Source organism: Polyodon spathula, chromosome 10 (assembly GCF_017654505.1).
Source record: "Polyodon spathula isolate WHYD16114869_AA chromosome 10, ASM1765450v1, whole genome shotgun sequence".
NCBI lineage: Eukaryota > Metazoa > Chordata > Actinopteri > Acipenseriformes > Polyodontidae > Polyodon > Polyodon spathula.
In genome coordinates this window covers 2344771-2368907 of record NC_054543.1, presented here as the reverse complement: position 1 = coordinate 2368907, position 24137 = coordinate 2344771, and the positions used below count along the sequence as shown (strand labels likewise).

Below are 24137 nucleotides of genomic sequence, written 5' to 3'. Positions count from 1 at the left end.
CTACACAATCAAGATGCAGCATCTTCATAACAGTGAAATCGATGGTTTAAGACCGAGATAAAAACCTTCATTTTAGGAAAGAAAAAGGGGGGCCGTAATGATGATGAAGAAGCTTTTGCTTTTGTGGATAGGTTTCGAGTCCATTTTTCGACTTCCACTTTTTAATGGGATTTTTTTTTTTTTTTCTATATTTGTGTCCTTACATGTGTCAGCATCCCCTTTGAAAAGTGATCATATCCAAGGCTGGGTTTTTAAATGTGCCCCATCATGCTATAAACAAGGAATGACAGCTGACAAGCCCATCACTCTCTCCTGCATTTTAAACAGAGTCCCCTTTTAAATTTAAAAGCATGACAGTTGTTTTCTTTTATCCCCATCATATGACTCCAGAGTAATGGAATACTTAGGGTTAATGATAAAGGTAACCCTGCTTTACTTGCAGTCATTCAGTTGCCTCTATATTGAGATGTGACTCACTTTTTCTATGTTTCCTAAATCTTGTATCTCGAATCTTATCTGCTTTCAATACTGAGGATAGTTGTGGTTCTCAGTTAATCACTTACTGTCTTAGTATTATTAACATCCTGTATAACACCAATATAAGGTACTATACATTTGTATCCATGTTTAAAGCTTACAGTCCACAATATTAGGTCTTCAACATGCAATAATAATCACACTGCTGGCAGATCAATGCAGAAATGGGTGCTAAAGGTTGGGTAGGCCTTATAATTAAAGACCAATTAGCTGCAGAGTTAAAACATAAAATCGCATCTTGTCAGCTGATCGTGTGCAGGGTGTTGTGAACTGTTCCCTTTTCTCTTGTAATTCAGCACACTGCCTCTTCCATTAGAACTGAATGCACTGAAATACTTTCAGATGCAATTTCTCCTCTTTTTGGTTAAATACATTCTCTCTTGCTCATGCTGCAGGACCTCTGGCCTCTCTTGATCTGCAGCAAATCACTGCAGTAATTGAGTGCATTTCCATTACCTCGCAGTTTCCACCTACCTCACAGCCAAGCTGTATTTTCATTAGCAAATCAAATGAAAATGCATGCTTTGTTCTATATTTCTCTCTCTGACCTACTTAAAGTATTTACATTAAGCATGGTTATTATTTATTCTAGTATTACTTAATCATGGAATGCACACCACTATTGACAACATAACTACACACTCTGCATTTAAACTGTCATTTTTATTACACATACTGCTAAAATATACACCAAAGAAACATGAAACAGTATTTTCATTATCTACTAAGCAATTAAGTGTGAGACAATTGCTTATAGGAGTGTAGAGGTTATGGTGTTAGGTGAGAATTTCCACATTAGTCTGCATCACCCCTCTGGCAGATAAACAACATTTAAACAAGTACAGTACATCTGTTGCAGTTTAACAAAAGCTTTAATTTAACTTAACTGTTAAATAAACAATAATAAAATATTGACTGGAAATTCATAGACTTCCTAATGAAAAATACAATTATAAACACACTGTGAACTTTACATTTAAATGTATTAATTTAAACAAATTTAAAAATAGAATTATTATCTACCTAACTACTGTCTTTTTAACCAAGATGCTGACAATATGTAAGACTTACAGTCAGATTTCAAGTACATGATAGGCAGTCTGGATTAATGGATTAGTCAAAACAATCTCTATGTTTACATCAATGCAGGAGCAGGGGCTAGTGAGAATAAACACTACAAATGGCTTTTACAAGATACTCAGATACCTGCTGATTGTAGGTCCTACACTCTACCTGTTTTTTGCATTTGTATTCACAGGCTCTGGGTTTTTTAAACAATAGGTAAAAAAAAAACTACCACAGTGATTTAATGTCCCTAACACTGATGTTTATTTATTTAATTTGTTTGTCAAAACTGTGATGCAATATAATGTGGTTCAGTCATGTAAGAATGAAGCATGCATGTGTGTGCAGTGAGGACCCTACTCAATTGCAGAAACACTACAAAATATACAATCAGATGTCACAGTTTGTACTTTTCCGATAGCAATTCATTTGAAGAATATTTGAATATGTTATTATGAATATTAACCTGGAATAGAATGTATTACAATAACATTTTAATGGCACATTACCAATGTAAAGCTCCATGTGGTGTTTTAAAGTAATAAGAGGAGCATTTTAAAAAACGGTCTGCCATGCAATGAACCACTATGACATGCTAGTGCTTTATGAATACCACCTGCACTTAATTAGAAATGGCTCAGTTCTATCTTTTCAAAAGCCTGTTATTATTCATAGAAAGTATTCCTAAAGAATAAGTACGTTTTTTTTTTACATTAACCTTTTCAGTAGAAAATTATTTATTTACAGACATGCTTTAAATACAACATCTGTTTGAACATCAATACAGAAAAGCCACATTTCTCAGTACAAGTCTGTCCTGCATTTAATCAATAGAAAACATGAACACTGTCTCAGCTGGGTGCTGTGCATGCTTTTGAAGCTCTGCCTGTTTTCAATTCAGAATATGAGTTTAATGCAATTAAACCTGAATGCAATTTACAGAAGACAGGTTTAAATCACATAACGTTCAATGATTTTCAAATTACATATAAGATAAATTGAAGGCAGGACTGACCTTAAATGTTACTATGGAGGGAGAGAATATTTTTGACAATCAGAACAAAAACCTTACTGCTTACAAACCTGCACATCTAGAAGCTTTTTATTAATTAATTATGAGATCCACATATTATTAGAAGTAGTGGTGGACATAGAAATGAAAACATTTTCTAAATTGTTTGGAACGTTCTTTTGTTTAATATACTATTCCACATGCAAGATTATGGAAAAGACTACCAAGAGAAACCAGAGTGGAAAGACTTCAAAGTGCAAATTATACAGCTTAGCCTTTCTTAATCAAGCCCTTTTTAAATTATTATTTATATCTGTCGTTGAGCAAAGAGGACACATTTTTCATATGCTGAACTTAATAAAAGATGCTTAACATTGGCCTACTATTCATTTGCGTATCTAATAGTGATTTGGTAGAAACAAGAAATTCAACACATGAACGAGAGGAAGTTTGATTTTCTTGCTCTCAGATTTATTATCCAATGTTATCTGTTCAATTGAAATACAGCAAGTCCCTTTAAACTCATGAATTACTGGAGCCGAATTGCACTTGCAACATTTGTCAAAATGGAGGTCAAGAACGCATGGAGCATGTGACAATGACATCATCTTGCTATTGATCAGCTCCTTATGGCCCACCAAACTGCTATATGATTTAATACCTCTGCTACTTCCACTCTAAACTTGATTCCTAGAAACCCATCCAAATTCATAAAGGGGAAATGATTATCCTTCAAGGACAAAGTTGCTAAATCCACATCCCAGTGGCACTCTTTAGCTTGACAGAATCACAGACTATGAGAGTTTATATGAACTACAGCAAGTTTTCTAGTCAATTAAAATGCTGAACAGTTTAATTCCTGCTCCCCGCATGTCCTTTTTTTTTTAAATTTGCTGTGACCAATTAAGACGGCTTCCATGTCAGGCTGTAATTCGTTGGAATTGTTGGTATGCATTTAAGTGACTTAAATCTTTCTTCAGCGACAGGCTCAACAAATCAAAGGCTTCATTTTCAAACGCAAATCCATTAGAAGGTTTGTCCAGGTAATTTATAAGTCCCATTGAAACCCCTTTGCTGTCTTTATGAAGCAGTCGTGGTACAGCGTATGCCTACTTTCATTATCGGAATTCTGTTTTCACGTTACTGCAACTTATACAGGTTACAGGTATCAGCACTAAAGGTACTGTAATAATGATTGGAAAAGGGATAGCCCTTTTGTATATTGAACTCATAACCGTTCATCTAAAATTGGTCCTAACACTCCACCACATAAATGTGATGAACTAAAGAAACCTTGCAACTGAACCTGTATATACTCTAGTTAAACTCTGCCACTATAAGGGCTCACTGTACAAGTCCTGATGTCTGAGGACTTCTGAAATACTGAAGTGGGGCGCTGATGACAAACACTGCTTTATATTGTCTTTAAAATCTGGTTTCGACATCATGGAAGAAACGGCCCTTCAGAACAGAATATCCATGCCGAGTGCAGCAATGTGTTCGTCACTATGGGAAAATCCATTCCACTTAAATTGACATTAATGTAACCAAATATGTGTGCCATTCTTTTCAGGGAGCAAAGCACAGGCTTATTTGTTTCTCAAAACATGAAAAATGATACTCATGTAGTCATTTTTGACGATGCAATTTTTGGGGTATTCTGAACAGTGTCTGATGAAACTACGGTAACCCGCTTGCAGTGTTCCCAAAGCCTAATTTAATTAAGAGTTTTATTCACACAGTGCAGCACACCTCAGTTAAACCAATTACTGTGGGCATTGAAATTAGTAGAAGTTTCCTTAAAGACAATTGATGCTACGGACACTGCATTTCTCACCTGCCTTAAAAGTAAAAAAAGCAGTAGTGATAGCAAAATTAGTATTAAAATACCTAGCAAAAAAAAAATCCCCCGATCAGTATATCACAACTCACACCTCCTGCAGCTTGTGGGGTACAAGGTCTACCATAACACACACGCTTCTTGTACACATAGAGTACATGGCATATGGGATATGAATGTGCCTGCAGCACAAGCCTGTCGGCTTGGATGACCGGGATGGAACATGGGAAATAAATGTAATGCATTCCTTAATCGCCCCTGGCAACAGCAATAATACAACTGTGCACAGAATATAACATTATTGTGACAAAAAAAATCTTAAAAAGGATCTGTCGATGGCAAAGCAGAAACGTATCATGAATCCTGCATGAACTCTGCAGATATTCAAAGCTGACACTTGCATTACACGTTCTCCTTTGAATTCATTAAGCAATAAGAGCTATGATTTATTTTTCATGGTAACATTTTTTTTTGAGCAGTTTACCCTGCAGTACCAAGATTTGATTAATCACACCATTTTGTGCCCATTAAGTGCTCAGGAAAGTTTTTTTTTTTTTTTTTTTTTAATTGGACAAGTTGTTAGTTCAAATGGAAAATGTATGATTGAATTTAACAGGTAGATATGGTTATATCACATGGAAGTTTTATGTAGTTGAGTGGAAAAACAGCCTCGGTTCGTAGAGGAAAACCACTTTACAAAAAGGAGATGCAATCTTACTGTATATATTACAGAATGCCAGTGACACCTTTACAACTAAATATATCACTGTGTGAGGAACAACCACTTGTACAAAACTCTGCTACAGATGGCAGGTGCTTAAACATTGTGTGCAGGTTCTGTAAATGTCTTATTTTATGCATCTATTTCTTTCTTTTTAATTTTAGCAGTGTGGATCTTCATTGCCTCCACCACAGGCTGGCCAACATTGTTCTTTGCTTAACTCACAGTGGAAGACATTTTTCAAGGATTCTCTTTTTTTTTCATCCCTCCTAAGGCATGCAAACAAACCCCTTGACTTTCACAAAACTCAAGGGCTTCATCTCCAGAGCATGCTGCAGCTTTTTAAGATGCATTCAGACTGGTGAGATTGTGCTGCAACTGTATGCATCTGTTGTGCATCTTATATGTTTATTTTTTTTTAAGAAAATGTGAACAAGCACAACCCTAGAGTAATGTAAACTTTTAGAGGCCCATAATACATACCCTGTGGTTTTGCTACTCTTACTTCTACCCTACAGTTTTAATAACCCTTTCCCTCACTGGGACATACATACACATTTATTTAAAAATTACTTTTACTTAACACGGTTTCATACAGCTCTCCTGTGGGGTTGTAATTAACGTGCATTATCCCTTTGAGAGATACTGTATTGACTAATAAATCTAATGTCACTGTTAAACCCATCTTCATGAGGGACTCCGCAGTAGTTAGTGTTTTCCACTTTTGAACGGATGAAATCAGGTAAGGGGAAATGTTTTGCTGTGTTGGGTCACTAAAGTATTTAAAAGTTAATGCCTTTCATTCATTCTTTTTTTTTTAAACATCTCAAATTGGTGTTTGAGGTGAAATGCTGATACATGACATTTAACACCTGTTTAAGGTGGAGCTAGAGAACAACCCGACATGGGCATGCAGAAAAGCAGACTAATGATGCGATGGAGACGAGACCTTTAACAAATCACAGCTATCATAACGAAGCCAACATTTTGCATATGTCTATGCCCTTTTCACACTGAAAGTTAATTGACCAAAACAAGCACTGTAATTGATTAATGAAAGGTCATTAATTGGATAATTAGGCTGTATGATACTCGGCAAACAGCTTGATTTGCAAAATGGGTGGCAGGTTTGCTGAGTATTCAACATACATTTATGAATTGCCTCAATGCAAGTGTTTCTCCTCCCTAAACCAAGCAGGCTGTCTGATCTGAGCCGGAAGTTGCGGCTGTTTTCCCTGTAAGTCTAAGGCAGCATCAAACTTGTGCAGAAGAATCTCTTCAGATGTACTGTACACACAGCTCCCTATGGTTCAACGCTTTGGGCCACACTTACTGAGCTACGCTGTTCCCGCTTAAAGAGTAAGTAGCAGGGTTCTGAATAATATAGCTTTCCACGTCCTCACTTCTTTAGACCACTATTTAAATAATGTGCCTGTCATTTTTATTTTCATGTCAACATCCTGACAAATTTTTACACTTATAAAGTCTGTTTCAAAGCTCTTTTCAAAATGTCCACTCTAGTGCACTGATTCATGATGTGGTATGGATCATAAATGCCAGAGCACTTGTTATTATGCTTGTTTGTTTGTTTTTTAATCGCTCTTCCTGCGATGATTTAGAGGACAGAACTTAAGCTCGAGTGCACTAGAGCGGACATTTTTGAAAATAGCTTTGAAACAGACTTTAAAGTTATAAGTGTTAAAAGTTGTGAGGATGTTAACAATGAAAAGAGAAATTACAGGTACACTACTTAAACAGTTGTAGCAACACGTTGGGACGTATATAACGCTATACATTCCGGAATCCAGCTATTTACCTCTTAACATTTAGATATATACTACACATATGTCCTACCCCAACCCCAACTCCAACCTATTGCTCCTAAACACGCCAAACAAACATGTACTTGTCTCCTTTTATATCATGTGGCCAGGGGTTGACTGGCAATCAATCAATCATTTACCCGATTTTTTCTAATTAAATAAACATTTAAACAATTAAGCTGTGCCAAGGCAGCCATCTTGGCCCCAGACCACAAAACACACACACTTGCAGAGCATCTGCTCTGCCACTATATATATATATATATAGAATGTGCACCGAATGTACTGTAGGGATATAAATGTACATGACAGGAAAATGTGCAGCAAATATAAGTTTAAAAAAGGGCATATTCACTTTATGTAAGCATTTCCTAAAACCGTACAGTATGTTACCTACCCAGCAAACTGAACTTTAAATAATGATACACATCAAATTCTGCAGTTGCAATTATGAGGGTATGAAAAGGCTGTAGCTCATTGCCAGAGCCTATGTGGTGCAGCAGTTTTGTAGAACTTTCTGGATGCTGGGTGACGCACGCTTTTCGTCTCATAAAAAATGGAGAAAGAAAAATAAACAAAAACAAATAGTGAGAAATTAAAAATAAACATAACGTTTATTATTTGTGTTCTTGGTATTCATTCATGTTAATTATTCTTTCTTGTTCTCTCTCCTGTTTCTTTGAGCCTGCATGTTCACTGCAAGGATATTTCATCACTTGTTGACCTTCAACACCGCTCGCTGGCGCATGCGTATTTCAAAGCCGGATGTGCAGCTGAAAGTAAATTTCATAATTTTGAATTGAGCGTTTGTTTGTTTTGTGGAGATAGTGGCATTAGGCAAACCATCCATGAGTAATAAACAAAAGCATGAGGCTTTAAACTGGACTAGGAGAAACAGTTCACTTTCACTGAAAACAGTGGTAAACCTGTGTCTCATCTGCAACAAATGTCATTATGAAACAAATCACAACACATTTTCATCTGGATATCCTCTGCATCAGACTTGAGGCAGATGCTGCTTTCGGTGTTCTGTAAAGAAGCTGATTTAACGACTCAAGCTAGTTTTGTATTCAGATGAATGAATCTTTTTATAAAACTGGAGTGTTGGCGCTAGACTAGACAATGTATGTTTACAGGTCTAAAATTAATATTACATTTACATGTCTTACACCTTGTCATGAGCAGGTACTACAACCCTTTTCAAAATAAACATGCATTTGTCATCCACAGTGCTCTCAAAAGTCTTTAATACACGCAGCTGTCATACAAAAAAAAAAACAGGGGAAAAAAAAAAAAATTAAAACCCAGCATTCAGATCTTCAAGGGAAGAGCTTGCAAAAAGAATCCTTACAGAAATGTGTGTTGTTATGTAGTGTCTTTGGTGAAATCAGGACAGTTACTGTATTTTGCTTCATAATAACTGAATATAATGTATTTAAAGTGCATAATACATATAAACAGAAATAATGTGAAAACACTGTGGTGTTACATTTTAAGTTTAATACACTGTAGCTCTACAGTACCATACAAATTACACAAAAACTGTGCAGGCAATATTCTATCCCTTGTTCTTATGTATTTTGCTGCCATCAAAAGATAGCCTAACAACTACTGTACTGCACAACATTGCTAGTGTTTAAAATGTCTTGCTCGTAAACATTTCATATTTTACAGTACGTGTCTTGCGGCTCTCGGCCATGTGGAAATGCTGGTTATGATTTTTGAGATCTATTGTTGTTCGAGACGAGTACTTGAGCATTACAATTTCCGAGTACTCAAATCAAACACCATTCTCCTCTACATACTGTACCAGAGTACATAAACCTCCCAAACATTGCCACAAGTCCTACTTTAAATGCTAAATTAACACACACTCAAATAATATATTAAGTAATTAATATAATGTTTGCCACCTTGTTAATTGTATATGATCAAGTATTACTAAATAACGTAAAGTAGTCAAATTCATGTATCTACACAACTTTACATTAAATTGTAAAGAGATGCCTGGCCTGCCAGTCTGAACTGTGTCTCAGGGGTCCTTTACTTTAGTGCAGAAGTTCCAACATAAAAATAAAAACTGATCTAAACATAAACGGCCACTGGGTCCAAAAGCTTACAGAACAATTTCAAGTGAAAAAAAGCCTTCCACCTATGGGAAGATTGGAGAATGAGGTCCACGAGTCTCTGGTAATCGCAACTATTATATGCAAACTTATGGAAACTATAATAAGATCCAAAATGGAAAATTATCTATATGGTAACAGGGTACTGGGAGACAGTCAACATGGTTTTAGGAAAGGGAGATCGTGCCTAACTAACTTGCTTGATTTTTTTGAGGATGCAACATCGATAATGGATAATTGCAAAGCATATGACATGGTTTATTTAGATTTCCAGAAAGCTTTTGACAAAGTCCCGCACAAAAGATTAATTCTCAAACTGAACGCAGTTGGGATTCAAGGAAACGCATGTACATGGATTAGGGAGTGGTTAACATGTAGAAAACAGAAAGTACTGATTAGAGGAAAAACCTCAGAATGGAGTGTGGTAACCAACGGTGTACCACAGGGATCAGTATTACGTCCTCTGCTATTCCTAATCTACATTAATGATTTAGATTCTGGTATAGTAAGCAAACTTGTTAAATTTGCAGACGACACAAAAGTAGGAGGAGTGGCAAACACTGTTGCAGCAGCAAAGGTCATTCAAAATGATCTAGACAAGATTCAGAACTGGGCAGACACATGGCAAATGACATTTAATAGAGAAAAGTGTAAGGTACTGCACGCAGGAAATAAAAATGTACATTATAAATATCATATGGGAGATATTGAAATTGGAGAAGGAATCTATGAAAAAGACCTAGGAGTTTTTGTTGACTCAGAAATGTCTTCATCTAGGCAATGTGGGGAAGCTATAAAAAAGGCTAACAAGATGCTCGGATACATTGTGAAAAGTGTTGAATTTAAATCAAGGGAAGTAATGTTAAAACTGTACAATGCACTTGTAAGACCTCATCTTGAATATTGTGTGCAGTTCTGGTCACCTCGCTATAAAAAAGATATTGCTGCTCTAGAAAGAGTGCAAAGAAGAGCGACCAGAATTATTCCGGGCTTAAAAGGCATGTCATATGCAGACAGGCTAAAAGAACTGAATCTGTTCAGTCTTGAACAAAGAAGACTACGTGGCGACCTAATTCAAGCATTCAAAATTCTAAAAGGTATTGACAGTGTCGACCCAAGGGACTTTTTCAGCCTGAAAAAAGAAACAAGGACCAAGGGTCACAAATGGAGTTTAGAAAAAGGGGCATTCAGAACAGAAAATAGGAGGCACTTTTTTACACAGAGAATTGTGAGGGTCTGGAATCAACTCCCCAGTAATGTTGTTGAAGCTGACACCCTGGGATCCTTCAAGAAGCTGCTTGATGAGATTTTGGGATCAATAAGCTACTAACAACCAAACGAGCAAGATGGGCCGAATGGCCTCCTCTCGTTTGTAAACTTTCTTATGTTCTTATGTTCTTAACTTTTTCTCCCTTTGAAAGTTTTGTATGAATAGCTACAGCACGATTTTCGTGAAGTTTTTCTAGCCTCGCCATTATTGTTTTATTGGCCGGCACAGTAGGGATAATCTTACATTGATTTCAAAACTGCTGCATTCACGCTTCACACACGCTGTCCTCATAGGGGATAACGTGATCACGCCCAGTGTTTGGTCAAAAATTGATATGGGTGTTTGCTTTTTATTGTCATGAGTGGCTCCATCCACAATAATTCCAAATGCTTTCATTTCAAACTGTGAAGCATTGAACTTGTGTTTTTGTAGTACAGCAATTTTGTTTGGCATAATTATTTACATACCCAGGTTTTTTCGTCTGGTTCATCAAATCACTTCTAAATGTGGCTTCCTTTATTTAGAGATGCCATTTTAAATATAGAACAAACTCAGAAAAAAAATGCTTGTCATTAACGTCATTTAACCCCGCTGTGGAACTGATACCGTACCACACCTACTACAGGCAAAAACACACACAGTGCACCAATGAAGAGCCAGCTCGACCAAGAATAAAACCCACCCCAATGTCAATCTTTCTGTTGCACCAATTAGAAAAGCTACTTGGAGGCAACTGCCAAACCCTTCCTTTTTATAATATCCTCCCTGACTGAGGCACTAGAGCAGTCTCATACACGACAAACTACTGATGATAAATTATAAAATGAATGCATAAAAAATGTGTTTGGTGACATTTGTCACATGACCGATTATACGTCTAGCATATTATTAAACTTTTAACCACTTCTTTAGAGTTTATACATTTAAACGTTTAAAATTCCCATCCCTAATAATAGTCAGTTACATTTTGGGATCCGTCTTGTCAACCCCTAGAAGTGAAGCTTATGAAACATAAGAAAAAGAGCACCCCTTCCAAGTGATTAATACATAACCTCATCACACTGAATCCCACTAAATCATCCTCAAAACTGGGGATGAGACCACACAGCAACGGAAACCAATTTTCTGTTTCCATCACAAAAGGCCATGAGAATAGCGAGATGCAAGTCATAAAAAGTGTCCCGCTAAATGAATCCTGTGGATAACATTGAAAGATGTGCTCTGTAATGGCATCCCTCTGGCATTCTCCATCTGACAGCTATGTACTGCAGAGCACATGCACAGTATCCGCCTTGTGCATTTCTGTACAATTGCTTTCAGACACCGGTCGAGCAAACCCTTTATTAATTATTTCCAGAGACTGCATTTGTCACTGAGAGTTGGTTGATCCAGTGGGGGCATACCACTTGAGGAGATCCTTCAGCTGGTCCACATTTCTTTTACACGAGATCGAGCAGAAAGGGAATCAAGCCTTACTGACCTTTGTGTGGGAATCGCTATGGGGAAATAAAACAGACGCTTTGGTTTCTGCCAACTTGAAGATATCAATATTAACTGCAGATGCAAACTCAAGCAACATCCTGACCTAAATAAACTCTGTCCTTCAGGTCTTGGAACTTTTTTCCTTTTCCTATAAAAAGATTGATAATTGCATAACAATTCTGTGGTGGCAACTTCTGTCTCCTGGGGACTGGAATGGGATTTATGCCCACGGTATCACCAGTAATGTTTTATTTTGCATGGTATAATTAGTATTTCATTGATTTGCACTTAATCATCTAGATCAACAGCATGGTAATAAAGTCCATAGATATACAAATGGGCTGCTTGTGTGTGTCTTTAGACTGCTATGGTAGTGGTGTGCTCATATGCCTCCTGCGTAGGGTGAATGTGTTTATTAAGACTTACAGTATATTACTTTCCTGGACTAGCAAATATGAAGCTATAAACACCTAAACCTGTATGTAAAACAATGGCTATTATGTTTTTGAATAATAGTGATATCTTGTCATGTTCATATCGTAACATTTCTGCTTCTGTCTATTGACTGTGTATTAACATGTGACTGAATTTCAATAAATGGGTAACTGTATATCAAGCTAATATTTAAGCCACGAAAAATAAATGGTACCAAATAATCCTCTCTGTAATGATCCCTGTAAACAATTACAATCTTTCAACAATTACATTTTAACATTCACTTTGCATTTTACTACATGTTTCTCATGCTTCTACTCTATAGTGACTGGTATATTTTGCATTGCTTGCCTTGCATATTAACAAACATGTATGTGTGCAATTAAACAGCATATCGAATACTGTACCACTGGCATGGTTGCTAATGGTTACTTCTGAGAAAAAAAAAACAGAAAAGATCTGGACAGAACCTTTTTCTGGATATAAAGATCCCATTAAAACCTACAGAAGGTAGCGTGGAAGAAACAAAAAAACACAAGTAAATGTCTTTTATAGAGCAAGTGTTAGAGTGATGATATTAGTACGACTGGACTTGTGGTTACCCAGGTGACAGTTAAGGATGTTTGTGTCAGAAAGGATCAGTAGAGAATCCTTCAACTTGAAGAGAAAGACAGTGTCATTGTAACTGTTAACTTAGCTGTTGCTGTGCATTCTGTGGTTGTTGATGGGAGTGGGGGTGGCCATTGATGATTACAATCATGGGAATTGGATTGGAAATGACTGTGTTCTTCCCACCTGGATTATATTGTTATACTTTTAATTGTTATTTTAAAAGGTAAGAAAAAAACAGCATTTTTTTTTCAAGCACGATTTAATATTACTCCCCTCGAATATTATGTTTATAAAACACCATTTTGTAAACATGCCTCAGATCTCTCTTTCAATTATAAAAAGGTTTGAGTAAATCCTATTTTCCAACATGTTTTGATTCTCAAAGCTCCTACATGTGGTGAAGGTTTAAAGTCAGTAAGGGACTGGACGTCCCTTTTCTCTTACCTCCACAAAGAGCTCTCTGTGACACTTCCCAGGTTGAAGTCAAACAGCTTCGTAAGGATGAGAATCACCTGCAAAACAGGAAAAGCATCCAACTCTCAATCTCAGTCACAACATACCACAATGACTTTGGGGCAGGCTTAACATTTCTTCAAAGTGGTGTTGGTATTACAGGATGAAATGGCAACACCATTAATACAAATCACGTTTTTTTTTGTTAAGAGCCAGCCTGCATCTGGTATAATCTTCCATAGTATTTTATGTTTGAAATATTCTGAAAACCTTTAACCAGGACTGTCCACAGCTTTGACAAACACAGTTCTTTTTTTTTTTTCCAAGAATGACACGCAATCTACTTTCTTCATTAGGCTATACATTTTAATTAAATGATCAGATGGTTGCAAAGAAGCAGAGCAATGGTTATTTAGATTTTCAGTAACACATCAAACTAACTTATAATATGTACTGCATGCTCGTTGTTTTATCATATCAGGTTAGATATAAATATTGTACAGTAAATTTAACAAACTCTGCACTTGAGAGATCTGGAAACTGGGACAGATGAATTCCTTAAGGAGGCATTAGAACAAAAATCTAAGTCTGCCTGCAGCTTGATACAAGTACAGGAAGCAGCAAAACATGTACTCAATAGCTGGGGATTCATAGGGATTTGAAATGACTTTAATCTTGTGGCATTTTGATGGATAATGCAATTTACATGTATCTAAGACATACCAGTATCTAGCATTGGTGTTGTATGAAGCATTTAAGGGATGTACAGACATATTAGGTGCCTTTTTGCTTCTAACATACTATAGAAGAATGCTATGAGTTAAGTAGAGTATATAGGGGTTGTAAAAATAACTATATGAAGGAAGACAACAAATAGCTACACAATAGACAGTTATCCTAAAACAAAACTGTCTGACGATGAAACAGTGTTGAGATTGCTTCCATCTTCTCTGTTGCTGATTGCACTTATTTCAAGTGCAACCTTTATCATAACATGAAATGAGCTCCTTCAATCCGCACTCAGAGCCCTGAATATAAAGACTGGCTGAGCTGACTCTACAGGCTGATGCACCACCGTTTCCTTGCTCGGATATTCTCTGCATGACAGCTGGTGGACACACTGACTCTCACACTCATATCCTCTAGTGTCATGTCCTGCAACTATGCACAACTCACACGGTTTCTCATTAGAGTTGCATTGTGCTCCTGATTCAGCACTTCCTATTACAATTAGGCTGTTGCCTATTATTATGCAACACAGCTATCTTTAGACTGCAAGAGAGAAGATTTCTTCTTCTTCTTCTTCTTCTTCTAACTTACTTAAAATGTTTGACAGCAGAGTTTCATCTTGTAGGAACAGCTGTGCCTCGGCAACATCTGTACCACTGCAGTTTTATTATGAAACACATTGTTTTATCCATTAACGTCTGCACAGTAAAATATAACAGATATAAGGTCATACTTCACTGCAGAGATATCCCCCTGTACACTTTGGCGCAGTAATCTTTACAGGGCATTTGCGCCCAGGGAGGGTTTAACCTTAGGATTTCCACAGAGGCCAAGGAATTCTAATGACCAAGCAAAAAGCAACCGCAGTCGCCAGCTGTAAGTGAACACCCAGCTGCTCACACATCACCTCTCCCAGCAGATACCACTACTGGGCAAGATGTGTTTGAAGAGCACTGCAGTGGAGAGGAAGGAACCAGCCATTAATACTGATTGTATGAAAGTCACAGTGAAACACAGGGCCGCTGATTCCATTCATCAGCTGAAGGACAGTGCGCAGATGAGCCTTCTGTCTGCCGCATATGGAGACTAATGTAGGTGGCCAGCGTCTAACTGCGATGTCAGATGGCTCCCCACTGGAACGTACATATGCAAATTTACTAAGTATGCCAATTAAGCTTGTGCATTTGCTAAACTGTAAATACTGCTACCCAAGAGACACTTTCTGGCAAAACAAATGATAGTATTAAAAAAAAAGGAGGATACAGGGCTTCCCTTTAAAGATATTTGTTCGTCTGGAAACCTCACAGTTTTTTTGTTTGTTTGTTTTCATTGTCTAAAACGGGAGGAATAATATCTGCAACTTTCAGTGTGGGAAAATCCCACAGAGATATTTCAAGACAGCATGCTACTGTATTTTTCACCCAATTTAGAATGACTGAAACGTTACAACAAATCTCTAGAGAAGTGGGTGTCAGTGACGAAAGCACTATGAGCAGCATTCTGAGTAGTGGTTAAAATAAATAAATAAATAAATATAATACATATGGATATTTTAAGTGCTACAAGACTTTATTCTCTCGTACGTGATTCTCGGCCGCTATCTTTAAGAATTATAGAAACTCAGTACACTGCAGTAAGTAAACAGTTTTGAAAAAAAAAAAAAAAAGACGATATTAAGTCTATCTAGGTCAGTGGTGCAGATTTTTATTCCAACTGCACCCTAAATCACTTTATTGCACATAATTAGAAGCTTAATTTGTCCAATTAACCAATTTAGGGTATGGTTAGAGCAAAAACCAGGAGGGACACCGGCCCTCCTTGACCCGAGTTGTGCACCACTGCTCTAGGTGCTGTTCTGCAAAGCAGTGACTTTAGCTTGAACGCTTTAAACTCAGCCCCATTCATTTTGGAGTGTGGAAGGTTACGCACATATTACTCAGGCACTGTAAAAGCCACCTACATGGTTCTCTGAGCTTTCCAAAGACGTATTCAGTGTGTGTAGGTGGTACTCCTTACCGGAACTACAATAGCCTGAAGTTAACCCTCTCATCATGTGACAGAGTTCAAAGCATAGGTTCGTGTTGAGTCTATTGCTCAGTCATGTAGCAGCTAGACTGAAAGGGGTGGTATCGGTGGAAGGCTTAGAAGCGCAGTGCCAACTCCCCCCCCCCATGTTCATTTCATATTGAGGTTCAATGGAGCTTTTTTTTTTTTTTTTTCTTTTTTATAGCCATCTATTACAATATATAGCAGTGACCAAACATGATTATTTTGGAAAAACCTTTTTGCATATATTCTCATCTCTACCGCATACAGTACGCCTGATCCTGCTGCAACTTACATAATATGAAAGGACATTTTGTGGCCTTTCATTTTATAAGTCACATGTGTGCAGTAAAAACTAACCAGTAGTTAAACATACATACATGAAAAATGTGAAAAACAAGCAAAAATAGGGCTGAGTGTAAAGAGTTAAAAAAAAAGAACTGGAGTGCTGGTTAAAAGGAAAAAAAACCCAAACAGCTGAGGGAGTTTCGAGACATTTCCTTCCATACAGCTTCCGCTTCACGCACGCTACAGCGCTTTGCTGTCGAGACAGCCAAGGAAGCTTCTGGAGAACGAGAGCTGGAGAGCGGAGAGTGTTGGACGGTGCTGTTTTCGAAATTAAAATTATTAGTGTTCGCGGATATTTTGTATGTTTCAAACAGATTCTACCATAGCACTTCACTTACACCGTCTTGTACACTAGGTATTCAGTACATTTTTTAGTGAAGCAATACAGCCTAGATGTACGAGCCCACTGTTTTGGATGCTATATATATATATATACCCCGCTCCACATACTGCAGGAACACCATGTAGTGTTGCTACATAAAGGTTTGGTAGCAGATTTTAATAACAACTTTTGTTTACGTAATATGTATTATACAATTCAAAAGATTGGATTTTGCATGCGAGTGACATTTAATGTGTGATTTATAGTATTCATATATTGTCAAACAGTTTCTGTTAACAGAAAAAAAAAGCAATACAGTGCGTGAACCCGTCTGACAATCCTTCGAAGGTTTAAAACAGTCTTTGAATCCATGGCTAGCGAACGAAACTTCGAAGTTTCGGACACAGCCCTTCGGTTAGGTCTCCTGAAAGCATCTTATTTTAAAGCAACACCAGTGTGAATGATGATGCAGTAAAATATATATATATCTTTTTTTTTATATGCAAAAGTGCTTTTTCTCTTTTGCCGTTCCCCCCTAAAATTTTGGAATGGCCCCCCTAGCACACAAAATAAAGTTCAACTCCTGTAGCTGTATTAAAAAAAAAACAAAAAAAAAAACCTACACTTGAACTGAATCCAGTAGAGCAAGAATATGTATATCAAGGTACAAATGTGTATGTATATATTTTAAAGTAAAAAACGTACTTGTCCATGTTTGGAACTTTAATTCAGCAAAACCATAGAGCAGGATAATTCATCAGAAAATAAAGAGGCATTTTTCTTGTGCTGACGGATTCAATTGTGTTGCTGTGATCTCAAATTACAGTTGGAATATACTGTTGATAAATGGAAGCTTTATTTCAGTGCTGGAAGCTGGACAATTTGCTGCGATTTAAAATTAAATCGTTCAACACAGTAGTGTTAGTTGGCTAGTATAATTATTTGTTTAACCAAATGCTTTTGTGTTGTAGTTTGAAAATTGAGAAAAAATTGACTAGTAATACAGAACACAATGCTCTGCCCAGTATATGTAGTTTCAGGATACCAAAAGACATGAAGGACTCAATCTGCAATCTCTTCCCACAATCCTATCTTACACCAGTGTGTTCTTTAGTGCCTATGTCGGTTCTTTTCACATAGGGAAAAAGGAAAACCACAACAGAGAAAAAAACAACACAATAAAGACAAAGGGAAAGATTCTGCATTTCTCGTCCACTGCTAGTTGCTAAAAAAATTACAATAATGTGTAATTATTCTTCTGATCTGAATCACTGAAAAGAAGAGATACCCACTTCCTCCAGCATGAAATCAGCATCTATAATCATCAAGCACAAACGTACTTGTACTTTGAACTTAACCTAGCATTCAGTAAGAACCATTAGTATACTATGAATAATGGATACCGCGAGAGCGTGTGTGTGTGCAACTTGAAATGAATACGTTTTCTGAAAACAATCTTTATTCAAGCAATAAATCACTGTTTAGTACTTTGCCACCATGGTAAGATAACACTTGACACAATTATTAAAATAGGATGCAGGGCACCCAGCAAGCGCTCAGGAGATAAAGCAATGCATAATCTACTATGGGTGCATGGCACTGGGGAGGCTGGGCTGGGTGATTTATTTTAAAGTGGATTAAGATAAAAAATAAAAAAATTGCGCCAAAATGATTATTTTATTGAGACAGAAATCAGGAGCTGACATCACACCCTTAAGTGGTACTGCAGACAACTGGGTTACAAGGAATTTGCATTATTATTATTAGTATAGTTCAAAACATTTCCTAACAACATAGTTACACTGTTTATTGTATAATAAGGTTGAGCAATGTTATAACCAGGTTTCCTAGTTTTCCAATAAAAAATAGAATAATCTGCAAGTAAAATAAATGGGCTAAAATGAGTTTTCCTTGCCACACAAACACACAAACACTACTATTGGGTAACAGTTAACACATTAAGTATTTATTGTTGTTCTTGTTACACTTATTGTGTCTCTGTTGTATTTTAGTTTACAACTAATTATTCTTGAACAGGAACCCTGTATTACAGTGCCACCCGTGTAAGTCGCTTTGGATAAATGTGTCTGGATAAATACATAAAATAAAAATGGTTATACTTTCAAATTCTAGTTACAAGCTTAAGCTTACCAGCGCCACTAAATCAATAAAACAAACAAATACATGTTTTGTTTTGTTTTTTTACTTCAGATATTACAAATAGTTCCCAGCTGTAATACAAAAAATAGTTATATCTGTGTGTATATATATATATATATATATATATATATATATATATATATATATATATATATGTAGCGGTTTCAGGGGTTGTGTTGTGGATGGACGTTATGTGCCTGCGAGGTTTCTTTGTTTTTTGGCTGCCAGGACCACGGACAGCAATGTGAAGTATTCCACAGAGGCAGGACCACGGACAGCTCAGTGGAAACTTCCAGACTGCAGCAGAACAGCCACACCTGTCTCCAGTTGTAATCAGAGCCAAACTGCAGACAGGTGATACTAATCAGTTGCTCTATTTAACCACACCCTGGATTTCTTTCTTTGTCTTTTTTTGACCCTGGCAGGTGAAGGAGTAGGTGGTGTTTAGAGAGAGAGAGAGAGAGAGAGAGAGAGAGAGAGAGAGAGAGAGAGAGAGAGAGAGAGAGAGAGAGAGAGAGAGAGAGAGAGAGAGAGAGAGAGAGAGAGAGAGAGTGAGTGAAAGTGAGTGAAAGTGAAAGTGGACTGTGGACTGTGGACTGTGGAGAAGGAGGTTTTACAGAGAGAATTACAACAAGGATTGAACACTCAACGACAAACTAGGACTGGACTGGAGAACTCGAACGGCACTTTCTGTATGAAAACGACCCTCGGTAACAAACCCTGGCTTGAAAAGACAACGCTTGAAGGACCTCCCACTGGTAGCGGATTATTTACTTTGGTTGTTTTGATTTTTATTTATCAAGAACGCTGTCAAAGCCTGAAAATAATAAACAGGTTTTTAACCTTTACTTGGACTTGTGCTGTGTGGCTTTATGTGTAAACCCCGCCTTACAAAGAACCTGCCCCAGAAAACGCTACAATATATATACACACACACACACACGTTAGTTCAGCTGCTGTTTCGGCCTCGTCTTGTTTACGTTTCCTTTCATTCAATTTATGTTTAGTGCGTCCCATTTGTTCTACAATGGTCTGCCTTGCTGCATGAAGTACAAAACAGCACATTACCGTCAACATGAAATTTGCTCTTGTCAAACTAGTTGATCTGATCTTTAGGGGTGATTTTTATTGTTTTCGACATCTATTGTTTTTCCGTGTTATCATAGAAAATCAGCATTTTTTCCGTGTTATCATAGAAAATCCACATTTTTCCATGTTATAACACTGAAGAGGTTACAGAGCATTGTGTCTTTATCTCTAATAAACTCAGTGCTTAAAAGAGACATATTATCAAAGCACTTACTCCAGTCTGTAATACTGTTAACATATTGCTTTCTATAAACACACTGTTCTATCCTTGTAAGGTGCGTTACCTTGTTTGGTACTTGTTTATGTTTTAGAGTTCTACAGCCAGAACAGATTTGTGATTTTACTAGTTTCTGGTAGGTGCTAATGGTTAATCAAGAGTACATTTTCTAGGTGTTACACTTTGCTTCAGCCTGCAGGTATGATGGAAGAGGTTGCTTTTTACATGATCCACATCAGGACCATGAGATTGTGAAAGTATGTTTGAGTGTCTGAAGAAACTTGCTATACTACAGCAGCCACTATGTATAAATGACCGAGTTCATAAAGAAAGCTGAAAAGAGCATGAATGTATATGTAAGTATACTTCTGAGTGATGCATTTGGAGATCATTTCAAGTCTGAAAGTAAAGAACCACAAACATGCCATGCACCGAAAATGAACCCTGAAAATACCTATAAATTTAGTGTTACAGGTAGACATATACTGTATATATTTTAATTGCTTTCCCAAGTTACATCTGGAGTAAAGCTATAGCTATTCTGGAGGACAAATCAGCAGGGTGCTGAGATGATAGAGGCAAAAGGAATGGAAAAGGGAAAAGTAACTGCATGGAGGAGCTTAAATAAAACTAGAAGTCAATTTTTGCAGAAGAACTTTCTTCGATTTGCTTCGAACCCCTTCGATTTGCTGAATGCTGAAAGAGTTTTGTCGGGTTGTGGCTGAGGGCGAGATGATAAAGCTGACCTGCTGAAATGCTCTTATCTTGTTTTCCTCTGCCTTTGATCTCACTCCACTGAAATCAAAGGGATCTGATTCTGATCACTCACACTTGTGAGTAAAGACGATTTGCTGTGAACAGCATGCAACAGCAGGAAAAACAATAGGCAGTTCTCAATAAGCAGTAAGATGCTGTAATGTTAGGAGAGAAGCTTTCTAACATTACTGATTTTGAAAGATGTGTAAAGCTAGGAGTTTAACACCTTTACACATGAAGCAAATGATCACACTCTTTCTATTGCTACACTGGTGGGTATCTGATGACCCTACATTAACCTATGCTGTAGGGACCCTGCAATCCTTTGAACGATAATTCCTGGAGTACTTATGGAGTGTTTACTACATACTTGAAATGTAAAAACTCCCTATCGGTGGGAAAATTCCAGAGGCACAGAGTCCACTGGGAATAAAAACTGCATTTACACCAAGCAGTTTTGGACGAGGCCTGCAAATGTTGTAGCCAGACTATAGAAAGAAAAAGAAAAAGAAAAATATAATGATAATTTTCATTGCACCTCCTGGTGGACAAAAAGAAACAAACGATAGAGTCTCTTCATATTCCATGTTAATCAATTGAACGACTCGCCCAATTAGCTGGAAAACAATTCTGGTCCGGGTCACTACATCTTTCACACTGCAGTGCTGAATTCAATTTCATCATTTGGCAGTAGACTAGCTTACCAGTGATCTGGCATGGAATGCTGAGACATAGACCAGGGTTTTGAAGGTGTGTAAATGTATCTGTCACCTCATTATATTCTCAAGCTGTGGGCATTTTAATGCAATGAATTTGATAAAGTTCTTGGACAGATAATGGCCCATGGGGTCAGTCAGTGGTTTTATGGTTTGATCCAAGATTTTAGATGTTAGTGGTCCTGTGTTCAAATCTCAGCTCCACACTGACTATTTCTTTACCTTCTTGTACTTCAGTACCATCAAGTAGTAATGGCTGGTGAAGCAGATTCTCAGTAGAAATGAGATTTGATGGGTAAATAAATACATAATCAAATTAACACACACAGAACAATTGGTCATCCATTCTAGCTTTCTTAGGCTTTAACTTCAGCACTGCTGCTTTTTAAATTTATAAAGGCTTGGTTTTACCACCATGTTATTCCTTACGTCTTTCAACACAATATCAGCTCTGTAAATAACTACCCACAAAGTACATTTTCAGTAGTCATGTGAAATACACCAACAAAACAACCTTGTTGTGAAAAGAGGATTATAGTAAGTAGATTCACAACTGATAGATGCTAGCCCACTATTTCATTAATTGAGTTATTGACAATGGATCACATTACAGCTGTAAGATCTATAAAAGTTAGGAAAACATGGCCTCTTCATTGCGATGGGTCCCAAGGTCCCAATAAGGAATGACTGGCTAAGGTACATCTTGTTTAGCATGAGATGACCACACTCATTTTAAGAATATAGATATGGAGACGACTAAGCCACAGATTCATGTTGAATTATCAATATTATTTTTGCAAGGTGGTGTTACACAATAAAGCCATCCTGTTTCTAGGTCATGTTCGCCTGTTCTTGCTTACTGCATCCACTGCAATGCTGCTGATTTTTCTTCCCGATGTGTCTTTCACGTTAGCTGCCTTTGTTAGCACTTTACATTTTAAAACGGCTTTACTCTGATGGATTGCAGGCAGCAGGGTTAATGTGTCAGACCCGATTATCAAACTGATCTACACACACTAAAGCCAAAGTAAATCTCAACATAATCAAGGAAAATGGTGTGCTAAATGTGCTAAAACCTTTATTGTAGCTTGGGAGTATTCAGTTAAATGTAATTACCCTTGTGTATTGAGGAGATGTAATTAATTAATTTCCACCCTCAACAATCCTGCCTTCTCAGCACTGGAATTAAGAGACCTCATCAATAGCACTGTCCACATATGTACACAAAGTAATTAATAATGGGCTGATAAATTAACTTGGAACTTTAAAAGCATTTGTTTAACTGAAAAATGATTGCCAGGACTTAACATGGCACACACACACACACACACACACACACACACACATATAGATAGATAGATAGATAGATAGATAGATAGATAGATAGATAGATAGATAGATATAGAAATAAAAGATAGCTGTTAATTTATTTACTACTGTTATCTGTTCTGGTTCTTTTCTACTGAAAAAAAGCAATTTTGCCAAATAATTTGTTTTTGGCACAGCTACTAACATTTAATATCTCTCTTCCAGTTGGCCAAAATTGAATTGAAGCTTAATCAGAAGGATGAATTTTTAAAAATGTAATTAACTATGCTTTGCTGTACAGCTTAGTTCTAGGAAATCTTTAAAGAATACAGTAGCTTCAAATTACAAGCATGTTTTACTGTGCCATAACTCAGACCTGAATTCAAGAGCTCCTCTTCTGTTCTAGTTGCCTGCTATAGATTTGGTCAAAGTGTTTCATTCTAAAAGGTGGAGCTGATTCTCAGCTCTTAGTCAAAGCTCCACCCATAATAGCAGGTGTTATGGATTAATTCCTGTATAATGCCACTCATTTATATAAGGTCAACCAGCAACTCCATGATTCCTCATCTAATACAGTCATCAAATTAATCATTCTTTAGTTTTTAAATGTGCACCAAAACCAACCTCCATGCTGGTTCCCTGCAGGCTACACAAGAGCAAAATTCAAATGGAATGGACTAACTATTCCCTTGGGTTAGTTTTGAATGTGAGGTTAAATTGAACCCCAAGTAGCACAAAATTGTGCATGACAGAAAGTAAATCCATTTTTACATAAAATGTCATGCTGGATAAGTGTAACCTATTTACAGCCTTTTCCACTGAATTATTGAATTATATAGCAATATCATTGAGAGACAGTCTTATATCTGCATGGCTCCATTTACTGCAGGGATAATCTGTTGGTCATCTGTAGTTTTAGTTGTGGGGAGTAAGTGATGTTTAAGCAAATTGAATGGATGTTTACTAATGTTTTCAGCTCCCTGTACTCAATTAAATTGCTCCATCAAGAGATATTGCAACCTTTTGATAATACCCAAGGAAAATCTGGTATTTCAATGCACATAATTACC

At 37.0% G+C, this 24137-nt stretch overlaps 1 protein-coding gene across 3 annotated transcripts in view; it reads right to left on the bottom strand.

Moving 5' to 3' along the window:
• Nucleotides 1-24137, bottom strand: part of LOC121321438 (VPS10 domain-containing receptor SorCS1-like) — a 124903-nt gene that overhangs the window by 56696 nt on the left and 44070 nt on the right. For all 3 annotated transcript variants that reach the window (XM_041260384.1, XM_041260385.1, XM_041260386.1), the window contains exon 2: nucleotides 13368-13435. In XM_041260384.1, the coding sequence (XP_041116318.1) occupies nucleotides 13368-13435 (68 nt within the window). The remainder of the gene's footprint in view (nucleotides 1-13367; nucleotides 13436-24137) is intronic.